At 36.2% G+C, this 19,567-nt stretch overlaps 1 protein-coding gene across 4 annotated transcripts in view; it reads right to left on the reverse strand.

Moving 5' to 3' along the window:
• The window catches only part of LOC110807661 (Serine/Threonine-kinase), a 28,255-nt gene extending 9,177 nt beyond the window's left edge, over window positions 1-19,078 (reverse strand). Inside the window, exons 1-6 of one of the 4 annotated variants that reach the window (XM_088215498.1) lie at window positions 18,640-19,078; window positions 18,456-18,529; window positions 18,072-18,152; window positions 17,277-17,369; window positions 16,755-16,874; window positions 6,750-6,821 (exon numbers count right to left, since the gene is read on the reverse strand). In XM_088215498.1, coding sequence (XP_088071624.1) covers window positions 6,750-6,821; window positions 16,755-16,874; window positions 17,277-17,369; window positions 18,072-18,152; window positions 18,456-18,529; window positions 18,640-18,739 — 540 coding nt within the window. In that variant the 5' untranslated portion in view covers window positions 18,740-19,078. Of the gene's footprint in view, window positions 1-6,749; window positions 6,822-16,754; window positions 16,875-17,276; window positions 17,370-18,071; window positions 18,153-18,455; window positions 18,530-18,616 lie in introns of all 4 variants that reach the window. The other 3 variants (XM_088215500.1, XM_088215497.1, XM_088215499.1) reach the window with 3 other exon arrangements.
• Window positions 19,079-19,567: the final 489 nt, after the last annotated feature.

Raw genomic sequence — 19,567 nt, forward strand, 5'->3', positions numbered from 1 at the left:
TATTACCAGTCACAAACTGAACAAATGGAATTATCTTAAGGAGTCCCAGTCCACGATAATGTTCATTTGTAGTGAAGAAAAGGACGATTATCACATGAGAGAAATCACTATTCCTGAAAAGAACGACCCAAAATTTAGGCAATGGAAGACTGAAATCGTATGGTGATGTCTTGGCTTATTAACTCAACTGAACAATGAAATATAAGAGAACTTTCTCTTGTATAGGACCGCAAAGGAGATTTAGGATGCTGTAAGAAAGACCTATTCAGGTACTGAAAACACTTTAGAATTGTTTCAGATTGAGTATATCCTGCATGACTTATGTCAAGAAGATCCTTCGGTCACTCAATACTTCAACACCCTAAACCGCCATTAGGTAACAACTTGACATATTCGCAATCCACCCACGAAACTGTCCTCAAGATGCTGCTAGCTATAAATCGATTAAGGAGCAAAAGTGGACATTTAAGTTTTTTCTTGGCCTCAACAAAAACTTAGATGAAGTTTGAGGGAGAGTGATGAGAACTAAACCTTTTTCAAATCTCCGGGAAGCATTTGCTGAAGTTAGATGTAAAGAGAGCAAAAGGAAAGTGATAATGAGATCTCAAACTCTTGCAGAAAGTCTTGATGGATCTGACTTTGTAACTAGAGGACTCCCAATCAACAACCATCATAATGAAAACCATTAAAGAAAAGGAAGACCATGTTGTCACCACTATCAAAAGCTAGGACTCCTTAAAAAAAATTGCTGAAAACTTAACAGAAAATCCAATGACTGGAAGCCCTCTCGACCAATCAATGACAAGAAAGGACGTACACATGCCACTATCACTAAGGAAGAAATTCCCACCTCGTCAAATTGAAGGCCTACAAAAACTCTTTAGCCAGAACCTAATAATTTGACCCGAGTTCTAGAACTTACATGCTAGCACAAATAAGTAAATTTTAACAAGTACTCAAAAGTCAATAAAAATATACGTCCTTGATCATTGACTCAGAAGCCTCAGATCACATGATGGGAGAGGGGACACTCTTCTAGGAGCACAAACTGTGTACTAAAAAGTATACGGTCAAAATAGCAAACAGATCTCTGCCAAAAGTTGAGGGAATAGATTCTATCTTGGTCACAATTACTCTTAAATCTATTCGTCACGTTTCAACCTACATTGTAACCTATACTCCCAATGAACAAGATGACTCGAGATCCCAAATGCATAACTAAATTCTTTTCAAACTTGTGTGAATTTCGGGAAACGGATTCAGGAAAGATGATTGACAGTGCTGAAATGTTTTATAGACTCTATTTTCTAAAAGGTGATACTCCTTTCGCAAGGCATTTCTTAGAAAGCAAACTGTGTGTCAAATTCCAATCCTTGTGTCAATAAAAAAAGTGAAATTATGTTATGATACTATCATCTTGGTCATCCAAACTTTATGTATTTAGAAAAGTTATTTCCTCTATTCAAGAACAAAAGTCCAAAGTCTTTATGTCGTAAAATATGTCAACTTTTCAAACACACTCGAAGTAGCTATTCTAATCTTTCGTACTAACCATCTCAACCATTTTTCATGATTCATAGTGATATTTGGGGACACTCAAGGGTCAAAAATATAACAAGAGCACAATGATTTGTGTCATTTGTAGATGATCACATTAGATTGACATATATATTCCTCAAAAGAAAATTTTGAGGTAAGCCAAATCTTTCAAACATCAACTTCATGATACAAACTCAATTTCATGCCAAAATCTAAGTTTTAAAAACTAATAATGCAAAAGAATACACATTAATTCCTATAGTAACATCCCTTAGCATAAAGAGGCTGCAGAGAGAAAGAACCAACATCTTCTGAGGTAGTCAGATCTCTTATGTTTTCCATTCATATTCTGAAATGCTCATAGGAAAAGGCCATCCTTACAACATCATAATACATCAAGAGAATGTCCTCCTGAGTACTCAAGTTTCAAACTTTATGTTAGGTTTTATTTCAGACATTTCCAAATAGCAAAATCATCTCTTCTTTAGACCCTAAAATATTTGGATGTTTTGTCTTCATTCACATACACCAATAACATTGTAACAGATTACACCCTGAATTCATCAAGTGCATCTTCCTAGCTTTTCGACAAATCAAAATGGTTACTTTTCAATCACAAAAAAAATAAATATTTTGCCAGGTACTTTTGAAATGTATCTGATGATCTGAGTGCCAAGAAAAATAGGGTTATAAGAAAATAAGGGAAAGAGTGACAAGAAAGGAGAAAGATTACTAAAAGGGAAGAGAATCAATGAGAATATACTTAATATTCAACTTACCATCTAAAGATTTAAAACATATAGATATTTAAATTAAAAAAAAATTAAAATCACCACAAAATAGCCACAAACCCTCTGAAAAACCAAGAGGCGATAGAGAAACTCAAGATGGTGAGTGATCTTCTGCCTCGATGCACTTAACCCTTAATTACGCCTCTAGGATTTGTGCCACGTAGCCCACACCATCTGGGTCACCTGATAGTTGACATGTGCCCTTTACTTTCTCTTGATTGAGCCACGTGTTTGGCTCTTCGTTTATTTAGTGGGGTTTGATCTTTTGCTTCCCACTTCATCCTCTACTTCGTGAGTCCAAACAGTTTCCTTCCCAACCATCTTATTTTCCTTACCATGTTCCCGGCATACTTCCCTGCTTCCAAAACTATTTTCCTCCTAATAAGCTTCCTCCCTAGCAATTCCTTTCCTCCAAAAATGAACCTTGCCCTCAAGATTAAGATAGGGAAATTGTTTTGACAAACGTTGCACATCTTCAAAGATTCTGTCATTCATCCCTTTCCATTTGATCAACCATTGCTCTTTCTGCTTCCCCTAGCTACTAATTGTTCTTATTTGTATGATTTCTTTTGGCTCCATTGTTTATGCTTCTTCTGGATTCCCAAGATCAAGTACCATATATCCTTGTCCTGAATTATACTTCTCGAGTAAGGATACATGAAAGACTAGATGTATCCTAACTTGGGCGATAATTGAAGTTTGTAAGCTACTGCATTGATTTTCTTATCAATTTTATAGGGTGCATAAAATTTTGGTGCTAGCTTTTGACTCCTTTTTGCGAGTGAGGTCTTTCTGTGAGGCTATAGCTTGAGAAGCACTAAATCTCATTCTTCAAATTGTCATTCCGATATGAGTGTATAAGCAAATAGCTTCATTCTGTTTTGAGCTTCTAGCTATTGTTGTTTGAGTGCCCTATTCATCTTATGTCTCTCCTCCAAAAAGGTTTCCAAATCGGCAAAAGGGGTTTCTATCTCCATGGTATCCATAAAATGAGGTGGAGGGCACCCATATAGTGTTTGGGAAGACACATCTTGATGCTTGAATGATAAGTGGCATTGTACTACCACTCAGCCAAACTGACCCATTTAACCCAAGATTTGACATGTTCATGGGCCATGCATCAAAATAACCCTCTAAATATTGATTGAGCTTCTCTACCTAATCATCTGTTTGGGAATGATAGGAGGAACTATAGTGTATTATTGTTCTTGTTATTTTCATAAGTTTTTAAAATAAGCTTGTAAAAATCTTGTCATGGTCAGAGATTATCACTTTGGGACTTCCATGTAGCTTGTGAGCACAATCAATAAACACTTGAGCTACTTTTGGAGCAGTAAAAAGATACCTCAAGGTCATGAAATGAGCATATTTAGTCAATCAGTCCACCACCATCAAAATGGTATTTTTATCATTTGATTTCAGCAACTGCTCAATAAAATCTATTAACATGTGGGTCCAATCCTATAGGTAGAAGAAGGGCTTGTGATAACCTTGGTGTTAGAATTCTTTCCGGTTTTGCACCTTTGACACGTCTCACATTCTTGTACCTATTTTACCACATCTCTTCATGCCAAGCCAGAAAAAAATGTTGTTTGAGATGCTCATTCATGCCTCTAATCCCTGAGTGACCTCCCATCGTGGTGTTATAACATTATTGGATTAACTTCTCTCTTAATCCTCCTAATGCTTCAATAAGCAAACTTTCCTTGGATCTCAATATCTCTGCTTTCAAATGATAGTGCGGTCATCTTTCTTTTCTAACCATCAACTCTTTCAGTATTTTGTTAGTACGAGAATCTTCCTTGTAACTTGCCATAACTTCGGCCAGCCAAGTAGGAAAATAAGTGGTGACTACTGCCAAAGATGCCACACCATTTTGGTGTTGATTCTCATATTATCTTCTAAATAGTGCGTCTGTCACCTTATTTCAACACCCTTCTTGTACTTAATATAGTAGTTTAGTCCCAGCGAGTTAGTAATCTCTTTTTGCTGCATCATGGCCATCACCCGTTCACTCCAACAAGTGTTTGATACTTTTTCGATCTGTTTTGATGATATAAGGTGCACCTTCCAAATAAAGTCTCCATTTCCTCACTGCATACAGGATTGCAACTAACTCCTCCTCATAAATGGACAAACCTTGTTTCCTCTTAGAAAGGCCCTTGCTGATAAAGGCAAAGTTGTCTTTCTTGCATAAGGAATGCACCAATCCCAACTCCACATGTGCCTGCCTCAAGGATGAATGGCTTAGAAAAATCCGGTAATCTCAGCGCCGGTGCTCTGGTCATGGTTTCCTTTAATATTTCAAAAGCTTCCCTTGCTTCTTCTGTCCATTTGAACTCATTCTTTTTTAGTGTATCTGTCAAAAACTTGCTAATTGTACTATAATTATGAATAAACTTTCAGTACTAACCAGTGAACCCTAGAAATCCCTGAAGACCCATTAGGTTAGTGGGAAGAAGCAAGGCCAACATTCCTTCTATCTTTTTAGGGTCAGTCCTAAACCCTCTGTTTGGAGATGAGATGACCCAGGTATTTTACTTTCTTTTGAGTAAAGCAGCACTTGAATTGTTTGGAAAAGAGTTTGTACTGCTTACATAAAGTAAACATGATCTCCAGGTGGTTAACATGCTGATTCAGAGAACTTCTTGTCAGGCGACAAAGAAGATAAAAGAAGGTATCACTTGGTGGTTTGGATAGGGTGAAACAATCACTAAAGAATGGTAGGTTTGGGGTTGAGATCGGTATCAATGCTAAAAACATAGCTCTCCAAGGAAAGGGTTTAGGAGATTCATGGTGGAGCAAGGTAGTCTTCAGAGGAGGGTTACCGAGGCGAGACATGAAGTGGATGCATCAAATGGGCATCTAAAACTCTAAGGGACCCCATGGGGTTGGCTTGTGAAAGAGAATCAATATGGACGGGGGGAAAATTCTTCGTACGTATTAGATGGAGAGTGGGATCTAGGGATAGAGTGAGCTTTTGGAGTGACGAATGACAAAGGGTGCTCTTTGTCATCAATTCCTGAACATCTATGTTGTAGCTCTCAACAAGGAAGATAAAGTAAAAAGATTTTATGGTGGGTCAAGGTAACAATGAGGATGAGTGGATTGAGGTAAAACAAATTTTGAATGACTGACAGGTTGCAGAATATATGAAGTTATTGGTGACGATATCGTTGTTCAGAAGGAGCCAGATTAATGGGGATAGACCATCTTGGAAACTTATACCTTTTGGTGTCTTCATAGTGAAATCATATTATGACTACCTGCATAGGGTGAGATAGAAGAGGAGCTTTTTCCTGCTATGTTGATTTTGAGTGTAAAAGCTACTCCAAGAATTGCCTTCTTTGCATGAGAAGTTGTTAGGAGGTGTATTTAAACATTGAACAACCTTATTAAAAGGGGAAACTTCTGATGAATAGGTGCTATTTGTATAAGAGAAAAGTGGAGTCCGGTAATCATATTCTCTTTTGGTGTCAGTTTGTTCAGAAATTATGAAGGTTGACTTACAGCCTTCTAGGTTTGAATTGGGACATTACCAGATTGGTGATGAGGAGTTTTGTGCTTAGAGTGGAACCTGTGGGGATAAGAGAGTGAGACTCATCTCTTTGGCCATTTTCTGGGTGATTTGAAACAAGAGGAATTAAAGGGTTTTCAAGAGAATTGATTTTAACTTTGATAAACTCAAGAATAATTGATTCCATACCCTAAATTTTTTGTTAAGAGGTTATGCACTATGTCCTAGCAAGAATTTTGGGAATCTTATAGATATTTGGATTGACTTGTAAATGCTGTATACGAATTGCACCCCTTTGTGCTTTTGATTTTATGGATATATTTATACTTAAAAAAAAAAAACAGTTTCCAAAGAGCAGAAAATTTTGTGGCACTGCATACAAGCCAAGCTGTAAACTAGCAGTTCCAAGAAAGCTTGAAGTTTTTTTTTTAAAAAAAAATAGAATAGCTTTTAGAAGTCATATCAAAGACGCATCCCTCATAGTACTGCAAATAAACTCTTTTGTTGACAACCACTCATGGAATAGGAAACAATAATATATATTTTTAAAAGGAAAAAATACTGGTTTACACACAAGGAACCAAGAGGAAAACAACAAGATTGTTCAATCACAAAGAACCCAAGAACATAACCCTAAGGATCTAAATCTATAATGTTTCCCAGATACAGGCCAACTTTGGTCGGTCCATTAACTTTAGTTTTAGGTAGGCCTTGGGGACACTTAGAGCAAACCTTGCTGTCTTTTTTTGAGTTGGGATAAATAGCTGTCAGCTACATTTTCTGCCACCTCATTTTCACAGAGTAAAAATCAAACTATACCCAAAGCAACATGTAATTCATACACTAGTGACCAACCACAAAAAACTCATCATGAAACTCCAAATGCTAAAAACTTTACTTACAAGAAGCCCAGCATTAATTATAAGGGAGATGTGCTCATCTTTCACTTTTCCTCCAATTGACAAGAGTAAACACTGCAGAAAAATATGGAAAAGTCATGAAAACCTAAAACATGTAGATACGCACGTGCACTACTCATTAATAGCACATATAGTGTATATCCTTTTGCCATGTTTGTCTGTTTATCACCAACAAATATGACGGAAATAAGATTAAAAAAGACAAAAAAATTGTCACAGGTTTTTATAAATGGGAACATTGGATTCTTCTTAACAATGACAAATACAATTATGTGGCCTCGTATTCTTCCTTATCAATGGGGGAAATAAAATTATGCGGCCTACTTATTTCAAAAAATGCATCCTAATGGATAACTTTTCCAGATCTAAAAAAGCATATATGACCAGAGAAAAGAGACTTTACAATTTAAACAGTTCTTCAATCCGCAAGAATCTCATACAGCCACAACTTACAAAATATTTTTATGCACAGTTATTTCAAAAAAAAAATGTTTATGCACAGTAAGCTATGACCAGCCCAAAAATCAAAACAACGAAAACAAAAATAAATATGCATCAAGTGCTGAGTTCCTGAGGATTGAGAAATGAAAGGAATCAGCAACTGAAGAGAACAAGAGTCAGAGGCATAGCTAGTAAAAACTTCCATTTCATTCCTTTTACCAGCCACCATCATCAAATACAGCAACAATAGTAAAATGATATGGCTAGTTGTATTTTTTTTTTCTTCTGTATGAAATTATTAATGCTGAAAAGCGGGTGCTTGAATGAGCCTACCTCATTGAGACATAACGGATTAGCTCTATGTTATCTAAATAGATTAAAGATCATATTCTATTAGACAAAAGTTACTATATTTTTTGCAGTCTATTATGATAGTTTTAGTAACTTTAGCATTTTATTCTTATTAGTATTTAGTTTTTTTATTTGTATTCATAGTAATACTTCCAAATTCTATTAGTACTACTATCTATTACTTTAATCTTATTAAGTTACATTTTAAAAAAAAAAGTAGAATACTAATACTCAGTAAAGGTTACCTAGGAAATTTATAAATATTTTTTTGTAACTTGATTGAAAGACTTTAGTTATTCATATAATATTTTGAGAGTTTATCATTATTTTTGGTTGTGTGATGCAATCAAATATTTAGCATGATGCTTACAATTTCTTAAATGTGATGTCCAAAAAATCATATGCTTGATGTTAGGTTTTTATCTTCGAATCCTTAAAGGGCAAATTAACCCTAATTTGTCCTACATCAGTTGGTATCAAAATTAAAAATTCCTATCCCAGATCCCCAGAGTACTACACTTAAACAGCCCCAAAACCTTTGAAACAAAAAAAAAAAATCAAAATCACAAAACTCTAAACACTCCAAATGGTGGTCGGTATGTTCACCAGCCACCGCCTAGCAATAAGTGACATCCATTATTCTAGCAATGAGTGACTAGACCAATTTGTTTGATCAGCTTCTACTCAATAGACTAGTCCGACACCCGTTAAAAAAAATTATAGCTATTAAATGGTGACTGATGAAAGATTGCTTTAACTAGCATAACATGTCAACTGCATGAAACATTAGATTGCCAAAAGTGAAGTTGGTTGAACTCATAAAAAATACGGTAGTATAAATTTGATAAGAACAAAACAAGAAAGAGACAACTGTCAATTGAAACATGGATGTGATAAAGGTTACTCTTTGTAAAAAGTATTTATCTTTCAACTAATTTGACAAACTTCATGTCAATAACAGAGTACACATAAAATTTTGAAGAATAAAAAATTCAGAGTCATTTAGTAGACAGATGATAGTGAAGCAACATTCCAGTCCAAGGCAGGATCAAGAGTTGATATTGAAAAAGAGTTAATTGGGCAACCTTTTACAACCAATAGCCGAAACTTACAAAGCTGCCCTTGACATAAAAGAATATTTGAGATATTCAATTCCAAGAAACATTGAGTTCCCATTCATGCAATCCACTCCTAAAAGTGTTTTGAATCAAAATGCAAGCTGAAGAATGGATCAAAATCAATTTCCAAGACTCCTAAAGGTCAGAAAATTGTTTGCTTTTGATGTGGACAAAGCGAATGTATGAGTCATGAATGCCCAAAGACAACAATTTGCATTTTTAACAAAACAAAAGATGGAGTAAGAAGAACCACCATCTGTTCCTATTGCTCAAGATCATTCCACAAAAAATGTGGAAGTTCCATGTATGGAGAAACTTCATGCATCAATTAATCAGTATGTTGATATCGTCCTTCTACAAGAATTTCACACTCCTGAAGAATCATATATTTCCATTACTTTTCATAGAGAATGACTGAACATAAAGTTTGTAGGTTTTCATGGGAATGCTCAAAGATCAACCTTTTGCATCATTCACCACTTTAAAATTCATGGACAAGTTTTCTCCAATTAGAGGAGAATAATTCAGAATGGACGAACTCTAGATTGCCTAAATATATTATCATAATTCTATTAAATATAAAATTATTATATTTTTAATTTTCACACCTCTTTGGTGCATTTTATATTTCTCTAAATTATTACACTCAAAAAAATTACTATATTATTTAGGAGTTTATTATTATAATTTTAGTAACTTAATATTTTATCCTTACTAATGTTTTAGTTTTTTTTTTTTTTCGTTTTAGTAGTACTACTTCCTAATTCTATTAGTACTAACACTTCTTAGATCAATCCTATTTAGTAAAGATCACCTTGGAAGCATTATAAATATCTTCATAATTTCACTTTTTGGACATACTCTAACTATTCAATAAAATACTTTTAGAGTTTCTCAATTTTTTGGTTATATGATGTACCAAATCCTTAAGTATGATACTTAAGGATCTTTTAGATGTGAAAAGACCAAACAATCTTTGGTGTGATGTGCCAAATCTCAGGATTGGAGGGGCAGTCTTAGAGAACAATTTCCAAAAATATATGTTATAGCCCCAAAAGAAAAATATGTTGGTGGAGGAGGCATATAGTAGTGAGGATGGAAATAAAGTGTGGGGCCTGACTTTGTCTAGAAACCTTAATGAATGGGAGAATGATGAATTTGAGGCGCTTCTTATGATTTCTAAAGTATAACTGAGTAATGATAAGGATAAGGTGGTGTGGAAATTGACTAAAAATTGTTCACTGTCAAATCTTTCCATTCTCATTTGATCAAAGGAAGTGGGAATACCGTCAAGTTTCCAGCTAAACAAATCTGGAGGGCGAAGGCCTCACTGAGAATTGTTTTTTCTGCTTAGGAAGCGGGGCAGGAATGCATCCTTACCATTGACAAGTTGATGAGGAGAGATAAGATCTTGGTTAATGGTTGCTACATGTGCTTCAAATAGATTGAATCTTGTAATCACTTACTGTTGTGGTACCTCGTGGCTTATAATATATGGTTTATAGTGTAGTCTTCTGGGTATTAACTGGGTGATAGCAGGTAACGTTAGAGATAAACTGTGGACTTTTTTTTTTTGAAGTAGAAAGTAACGTGTATATTAACAAGGTACCAAAAAATGGGATACCAACCCATAAGCAATTTACAAAATAGTTAGTATGTCAACGATATCCCCAAAATCTTCATCCCTTACAATATCATGACCCAGCAAACTACACCCAAAATAATTAATCCACCTATCTCTTAATTTATGCAACTCTAACTCTTTCCCATCAAAGACCCTAGCATTTCTTTCTTTCCAAAAAACCCAAAAAACAGTCAAATGAATCAAGTTGGCAACATTACAATTGCTGATCAGCCCATCCCAAACACAAATTTCCCCCCTTCACAACCCCAGAAATCACCCAACTAATCACTAAGAGCACATAAATAATGCTCTATAAGCTGTGGGCAACAGGGCACCACAAAAGCAGGTGATTAGAAGATTCCTCAACACACATGCAAAGAGAGCATCTATTAACAATAACCTGCCCTCTCGTCCTTAAATTGTCAAAAGTGAGTATCCTTTCCCTACACGCTTCCCATGCAAAGAAAGTCATTCTAGGGGGCACATTAGTTTTCCAGATTTGCTTAATAGGGAGATCCAAACTTACATCCTCTTCCCCACCAACCAAGAAGCTGTAGTATGATTGAACAGAAAAATTACCCCTTTTCTCAAGATTCCACAGAATCTTATTTGATTCTTCTTTGATACACTGTTTCTCCAGGGTCAACAAAAGCTCTTCATACTCGTTGATTTCCCAGTCATTTAAATGTCTATTCACCCTAACAGACCAATCAACGTAGCCATTGCAAAGCCTACATGCATCAGCTACCGCCCAACCTTTTGAATGTGCAATTTCAAAAATTCTGGGAAACAAATTCTGTAACCTATCCTTACCAGCCAGCCTATCTTGCCAAAACCTGATTTTGTCCCCTTTACCCAATTGCCATTTGGTGCAGGAAAGGAATCTTGGCCACCGTTTCATCATATTCTTCTACAATCCATGCCCATGTGGCCTGTAGCCAGCCCCAGCCCCAACTGAATCCGGTCCACCCCAACGAACAAACACAATTTTCCTCCATATTTTGTCCTCCTCTGTCAAAAATTTCCAAAGCCATTTTCCTTGAAGAGCCATGTTCAAGTAGACAAGAGATCTTATGCCCAAACCACCCCTAAGAACCGGTTTTTTTATCTCTTCCCAACTAACCAAGTGATACTTCTTATGCCCCTCATCATCACCCCAAAGAAAATTACGTTGAATTGTTTCTAGTTTCTTCGCAATTTCTTTAGGGATTGTAAGGGTCGAAAGGTAGTAGATGGGAAGGTTGGCCAACGTGCTGTTTATTAAAGTGAGACGCCCCCTCTTGGAAAGAAAATTCTTCTTCCACCTTGCAAGTCTATTTTCAAACAATTCAATAACCGGTTCCCAAGTGCACTTGTCTTTAAATTTTGCACCCAATGGTACCCCTAGATATTTCAAAGGGAACATCACCAATTTGCAACCCAGCACCTTAGCATAGTTGCTACCATCCCCCTCACCACCAGTCCTAGCCAATTCAGATTTTAACAGATTAATTTTCAATTCAGAAAAAGTTTTGAAAACAGTGGAGAATGCATCGCAGATATAAGAGGTTTTTGGTATCCGGGCAAATATGAGGGTGTCATCAGCAAAGAACAGGTGTGTAACATCAAGAACATTCAATCTTTTCCCAACCTTAACGTCTTTCAATAAATCCAGTCCTTTGGCCTTGCACAGCAAACCATTTAGAGTCTCCATTGCAATAATAAATAGTAACGAGGAGAGAGGGTCCCCTTGCCGTAACCCACAAGAAGCAGAGAAAAATTCAGATGGCCCTCCATTCACAATCACTGCAAAGGAAGTAGTGGAAATGCAAGTTTTCACCCAAGTCCTCCATTTGGAGCCGAAACCCATTCTACCAAGCATGTAATCAATAAAATTACAGCTGACATGGTCATATACTTTTTCCATATCCAATTTGCATATCAGCTCATCTCTTTTGTTTGCGAAAAAAACAATCAACCACCTCATTAGCCGCCATAACAGCCTCCAAAATCTGTCTCCCCTCAACAAAAGCATGTTGACACTCTCCTATAACCTCCCCAAGAACACAAGAGAGTCTTTCCACCAGCATCTTTACAATTAATTTATAGATACAGCCCACCAAATTGATCGGTTTGAAGTCCCTGAATTCAATTGCCCCCATTCTTTTAGGAATAAAAACCAAAAAATGTAGAATTAAGAGATTTTACGAACCTCCCCGATTGATGCAATTCATTAAACATGCTCATCACGTCCTCTTTAATTAAATACTAGAATTCTTGAACGAAATTTAAGTTAAAACCATTCGGCCCTGGAGCTAGACCTCCTCAGAAAATGGTGCCTCCAGAAATTGAATGCTAGCCCCAGTTAAGCTCTGAAAATTTAGCCCGTCCAGATTAGGCCGCTGGACAAAATATTCTTCATACAGATTTGCATAGAAATTTTTGACAGCCTCTCTAATCCCATTATTTCCTTTAATGACTCTGTTTCTCCCCTGAATCTCACTAATGTAGTTTGTTCTTCGCCTTTGTGAAATAATAGTGTGGAAATATTTTGTATTCTGGTTTCCTTCTTGAATTCATTTCTTCCTAGATTTCTGTCTCTATGATGATTCCTCCACTTTTAAAAATGATGTCAATTTCACTTTCAACGAGTCCCTTCTTTCTCTGTCTACAATCGTGAGACCAATATCACCCTCTTTCGTGTCAAGAACATTAATCTCCTCCATGATTTTGTTAAATTCTGCATTCTGTTTTTCTTTCTCCTCTTAAGTCCACTCTTTTATGACACTCTTTACTGCTTTGAGTTTCTGGGCAACCCGAAAACTGGCACACCCTTCACCGAAGTAGTATTCCACACATGTTCCATTAAGGATTTAAATTTATCATCCTTCAACCACCGGTTATCCAGTCTAAACAGCACAGGACCTCATTGGAAATCATCCATCACCAAGAAAATTGGAAAGTGATCGGAAATGGGCCTGTGGAGAGTCTTTTGGCACCCCCCCCCCCCCCCCCCCCCCCCCCAATTGGGGAAGCAAATCAATGGAAATCAGAAAGCGGTCAATTCTGGATCTGCTTGTCTGATTGGACCATGTCCATTGTCCTCCAACAAGAGGAATATCAACCAGATTCAATAAATTAATGTTCTCATTGAATTCAGTAGCTTCAGAAGAAGAGAAATTACTCCCACTTCATTCCTCCCTTCTCAAAATCATGTTAAAGTCCCCTCCCACAATCCATTCCCTCCCCCCCCCCAATCTGTTCTGCATTCTGTCAATTCTTTGCATAATGTCAACCTCTCCTCATAGTTTCCCCTACAATAGACCCCTATATAAGTCTATTCAGCCCCATCATTATTACATTTAAATCTACAGGAAATAGTGCAATCTTTAATCACAACCTCCTCACTCCTAACACTGTCCTCCTTCCACAGAATCACCATACCCACCGCAGTGCCCTTTGCTGGTAAAACACACCACTTCAAGCTGCTCACAGCCCACAAGCTTTTAATAACCTCTACGGTAATACTTTCCATCTTGGTTTCCTGTAAACATACAACCTCCAGCTTCCATTTGCTCAAAAAACTCCTAACTATCAACCTTTTACAATAGTTTTTAATGTCTCTTACGTTCCAGGAAATAACTTTTTTTATCATTTACGTCTGTCATCCAATCCCCCTTTAGCTGTTGACTTCCTTTTTTCTGCCTTCATAATTTATGGAAGATTCCAATCTTTTGAGTTCTCTGGGTGTCCCTCCAATAAGTTTTTTCTTCCCCTTCACATTACCCCTAACATTTTCTTTTTCCTCCAATTTCTTCTTTTCTAATTCAGAAAAATAAATGTAAGTTAGGGTTTTCATACCTTCTAGGGAGACGCCAAATAATTTGTTGAACTTTTGAACATTTTGAGCCACCCACAGAGAATAACAATCTTTTGTCCCTTCCACCACATTAACATCTGCAAGGCTGATCTGTAGGATCTCTTCTATTTTCTGACTGTATTGATGATTATGCACCAGGGCATCTTCCTCAACCGATACCAACTCAAGTTGCCCAAAGTTCTCGACCTGTCTGGCCTGAGAGAAAAATTTAACTTCATTCTCGAAATCTTCTTTTGTAGAGAAGACAGAGCACACATCGTCATCTTCTATCTCTTCTCGCACCAGCATCTCATACTCACCTCTTCTTTTCCCATCGTCTTCGGCATCCATCTGCTCTGATCGAACTTCCTCTTCAGTTTCATTTTTCTCCTCACAAGATTCAAAAAACTCATCAGATAGCTCTACCTTATTTAATCCAGAATGTTCTCCTCGATCTGGGCTGCTTTTCCTCACAATTTCCTTACCAGAGAAACCTGTTGTCCCGCTAGGGCCCGATTCTGCTACCCCCAATTTTCCTTTTCAGCCTAAGTGAACCTATTTTTCTTAAGGCCCACCCTGGAAAATTTAGTTGGGTTACGATCCGAATCTGAATTATACCTTTGTCTTCTATTTCCAAAACAACCAGGGATTGAGACATTTTGGCCTTTGTTTATGTCTCCCTCATGGGTTTAGGTCGAATTTCCGGAGCCACCCCCCCCCCCCCCCCTCTTCCCCCCTTCTGCTATACGGATTCTTTCTGCCCTACCCGAACATCTTTCCATCCTTGCCTTTCAGCACTGCCGCATAGGATTTTGATCCGCCAACATCCATCATGAAGTGGATTAGGGTTTTGCAATGAGGGCAATTGAAAGAGGCTCTCCAAGGTGTATTCGTGTTTCCCAATTTCAGTCACACCTCAGGAGGAAACTCCTTAACTAGTTTTTCCATGTTCCCTGGTTTTTTGAATGGACGGTCCCCCAATTCGGACACTGCAGCAATAAGGTTCCACCACCCCTTCCCATCACATCCCTTGGGAAGAAGATCCTTCTAGGCCTTTGGTTCCCATGCACTGTCAATACAATGTAGTCGCCCCTCCTATTTTGCCCACTGGTCAACCATAGTTCATAGTTTCTTCTCACTAAGTGTTTCACCCATACACCTGGCTTCTTCCTCCACCAAAACTCATGTAGACCATATAAAAACCATTCGAACTCCCCCTTGTCAAGAAATATAGTTCTCCAGAAACCCTATCCATTCTCATAAATTCTCAACCACTCCGCCCTTTTGCCTTCGCATATCAAATCAAAAGACTTATTTTCGCATGAAAAGAATCTCCTCCAATACACACTCATGAGATCCACCAAGGGCGGCCAGGTTGTGCAACCCATGGTGTCGAAATGTAATCGGTAGAGCCCATAGCGTTATAAGGAAAGAGAGAAGATTTAGTATTGTCAATAATGCCCCGGGACAGATATAAGCTTGAATGTCCTTAATTTAAAGAGCTTGAAAGCCTGTCTTGTAGCCTCTGCAACGGCTCCTTGTGCTCTTTTGCCACTTTCTTAGATTTCGAAATTGTCTGTATTTTGCTGTCTACCTCCTCCTCTATTACATTAATCATTCACCCCCTTTAAGGCCCTTCACCGAAAATTTTCGTAAACCCTGACATGATTACGAGACAAACAGTAGCTGGAGATGATGATGACGCAAAACGGCAACCGGAGGTGAAGTTTTGGCAACTTGCTTGAGAATCAAGAGCACCTGATGGGAGTGGTAGGATAGGAGAAATAAGCCCAAATATTGGCGAAAACAAACAACTGCAAGATAAACTGTGGACTTGGGACGGGATTTGTAAAAATTCAAAAATTGTTAAACTTATTCCTCTACTATTTTTTGGATAATTTAGAAAGAGAGAAATAATAGAGTATTTGAGGGGTGTATAAGCAATATGGCCAGTATTAAGAATAGGTGGATTAATGTTTTTGGAGCTCTTATACTTGGTCATGACATTTACGGGTGGAATGATTTTGGGAAGATTATAGATGTTCTCACTGAAATGAAAATATTTTCTACATGTACAATTTTTTATCTCAAAAAATTGTCTAGATTTTTTTTTGTCTCTAAATTACTTATTATGCAAATTAACCATAATTTGCCCTTATCATTCACAGTGTAGAAATGTATGTAGATCTTTGTTTCCCACTAACAATATTCAGAGAAATTAAAAAAGTACATGCATATGGAACCAGAAATTCCAAATCACTAACAGCATAATACAAACACATAAAAGAAGAGTCAAATTCAAAATCATGTATGAGTTGAACTAAAGAGTCTACAAACTACCACAATCTATACAACATTATTCATCAGATCTATGTCTAAATAAACCCAAAAAGATCTTTCTCTGCCAACAAACGGGAAAATTTCAACTTGGATGCACACAACGTACTCAAACACAGAGCATATGGCACTGCGGTGCATGGGCACATATGAAAAGAAAATCAAGGCAATATTTGTGGCGTCAGGAGAATCATTTTCAGAACAATGAATAAATCTCAGCATAAGTGGAGTTCAATAGCTGTGAAAAAACATAGGAGATTTAGTTTAGAATCACTCACCAGCTCTTGATGTTCAATACTAGATTCCTTCTTTGAATCAATGACATAGTTTTTAAACCACTTAAAGACTTTAATATCACTTTGCATCTTCCCTTCCATTCTTTTCATGACACCGTCTATCTACACAGAAGAAAATCAGCTCCATGATGTCAATCCTTAAAAAAAGGTTATAGTGCAATGCATGTGTAACTAGTACTAAAAAATCAAAAAGAGCTAGAAGTATAGACATAGCAATGCATATAGGCAAAAAGCTTACCTTAACTTTTACACTTTTTTTAGGGAAACAAAATGTTACTAAAGGAAAGAATGGTGTAAGTTCATATACAGAGAATAACATATCCTCTTTGCTAGAAAATCTACACACCCAAAAGAGACAATCATACCAAGGATCAAGAATAAGATATGTCCAAACTTCTACAATAAGATCAAATTCTTTCAAGGGAAGAAAATACGTTCTGAGAACTATTAAGGCTAAAGTTCTAGGTATAGATATAGTTAGATATTGAATAGTAAAATTCCAACCTGGATGAGATAGTCCTCCAAAAACATTATAGCGTGGTCATCTTGTCCAGTGTTTAATTTGAAAATGCGCAGTACCTTCTCCCTCCTTAGAGACTTTGCATATTAAAATGGATGAATGAAAAGAGATGCAAAAAAAAAAATCCTTTAGAAAAAGGTTAAAAAAGAAAAAAAGAAAGGCACCAAGGAATTGAATCTATTATAAGAGTCAACTTGATCAAATGCCCTCTTAATAAAAAGAATAAAGCACATGAAATCATATATCTGCAATAAACAAATGGAAGAATCCTTTCTAAAAACATTATATCGATTCTGTTTATAAAAATAGGAGAAAAGTGCAAGAACCATTACAAATTTGAAGGAAAGTCAACCAAATGATACTGTATAAAAAATTGGATACGAATAATAGGCAACATTTGTATGTACATGTCTACCAATTTACTTTTTTAGGAAACAAGAGAATGTATACTAAGTAACTCTAATCCCCAACTCTATGTACAACCTATAAATCTGTCAAAGGCCATATCATCTACAAAGCATGAAACATGAAAAATGATGAAATGAGGTTTCACTTTTAGGACAGCAATTCCTTCAAGGTGTTTTACAATGCATTGAACCTTGAAAGAATAATGTTTTCCACTAATAAGATTAATCTATACCATTAAATTGTGTTATCAAATTAATTCTTAAACAAAATTATATCAAGACATCCTACAAAAAGAAATCATATCAGGAGAGAAATGTAAGTAATCGGAACCAAAATGAATTTTAGAGAAGTTCCTGGATGGGGAATCAGACCTCTAGTTCTCGATCCACTTGCGTTCTATCCTTTACACTGCTGTACAATTGTGACTGTAAAATGAACGGCTGAATTGAAACCTATTAGAAAAAATATTAAACAAACTTCAACTTTCAATGGTCAAAATTATCTCAATATTCAATAATCAAAATTACAAACTTCTTGACGAAAATAAAGCATCCATAAATATCAGAATATATTACTTCAAATACATGTCGAATAGATATAAGCTCAAATTCTCAATGAGAAACAAATTTTCATCAACTAGTGATTTATTTCTTTAAAAAAAAATAATGATTTATTTCTTTCTAAAAAAATGAATTTCTGCAGTCAGTTAAGAAAAATAAGTAAAATAATTTCAAAGCATAATTTAGAAACTCGACCTTTTCGATGGAAGGGAATTGAGCTCGCATTATCCGAAGCGCGACCAAAGTATCGCTAAAAGTAAGACTATCCCCTGAATTGTAACAAAAATTCTAAAAATAAATAACTCCACTCAAAGAAGAAAGTGAAATTACCACCAAATTCTTAGCTTAGCATTCACCTAATATTAGAAAATCATATTACCAAGCGAAACCTTATGATCGACAACATCGCCAGTTTCAGGTTCAGTGCCTTCCTCTCTTTGGCGCTTTTTCCCTTTGGAAGAATTTGAAGCGCTCGTCATGGTCCACTTGCTAATCAAATTTTGAATCAAACAGGAAAAACCCTAATTTCCGGCTTGGCAACGAATTCATGCAAAAGAATCTGCCGCAAGGCGCCGCTCTTACGAAGTTGGACCTCGTGTGCCGGAAAACATTGTTTCAGTCAATTATCTGCAACTCATTCCATCGTCATGTTTTTCTTCTCTTTGTTCTTGTATGTTCTGGAAATTTATAGTAGCGATTGCACCGCCATGCTCAACGATTGGCGCCGCCGTTTGTTTCTGTTGCGGACAGGAGGAGGTAGCAGTATGGCTGGCCGGCTGGTTTAAGATAACTATGCTTGGGCCCATTTAAACTCTTTTTTCCGTCTCTCAACTAAATTTCGTGCAATCTACAAATTTAAATAAAAACAATATTTTAACTTTTGTTAATTTTATGTCTAGTTTAAATTAAATATTTATTTAATTCTTTTAATAAATTAAGATATAAATTTATTATTGTAAAATTAAAATGTCTAATTAATTAAATAATTAGAACATAAAAATAGAATCAAAATAGAATAAGTTTAAATTAATTTTTTTACTAATTCTATTTTTCAGAATACAATAAAGATATTTATAAAAAAAATTATTAATTAATATAAACTTCTTTAGAAACAAATTCATTATGTAAATTATTTAAACTTATTTAGTTATTTGATAAAAGAATATTTGATCCGCTTAAAAAATAATAACTGTAATCAGCCTAAATTAAATTTATTGATTTTCACTGTAATCGGCCCAAACAACTAAAATGTCTGCAGAATTGGACAGATTTAAAGAAGCATTCTTTGATTTCTCAACATCTTTTAA

This window comes from Carica papaya, chromosome 3, assembly GCF_054855325.1.
Source record: "Carica papaya isolate Zhongbai chromosome 3, ASM5485532v1, whole genome shotgun sequence".
In the NCBI taxonomy this organism is placed as follows: domain Eukaryota; kingdom Viridiplantae; phylum Streptophyta; class Magnoliopsida; order Brassicales; family Caricaceae; genus Carica; species Carica papaya.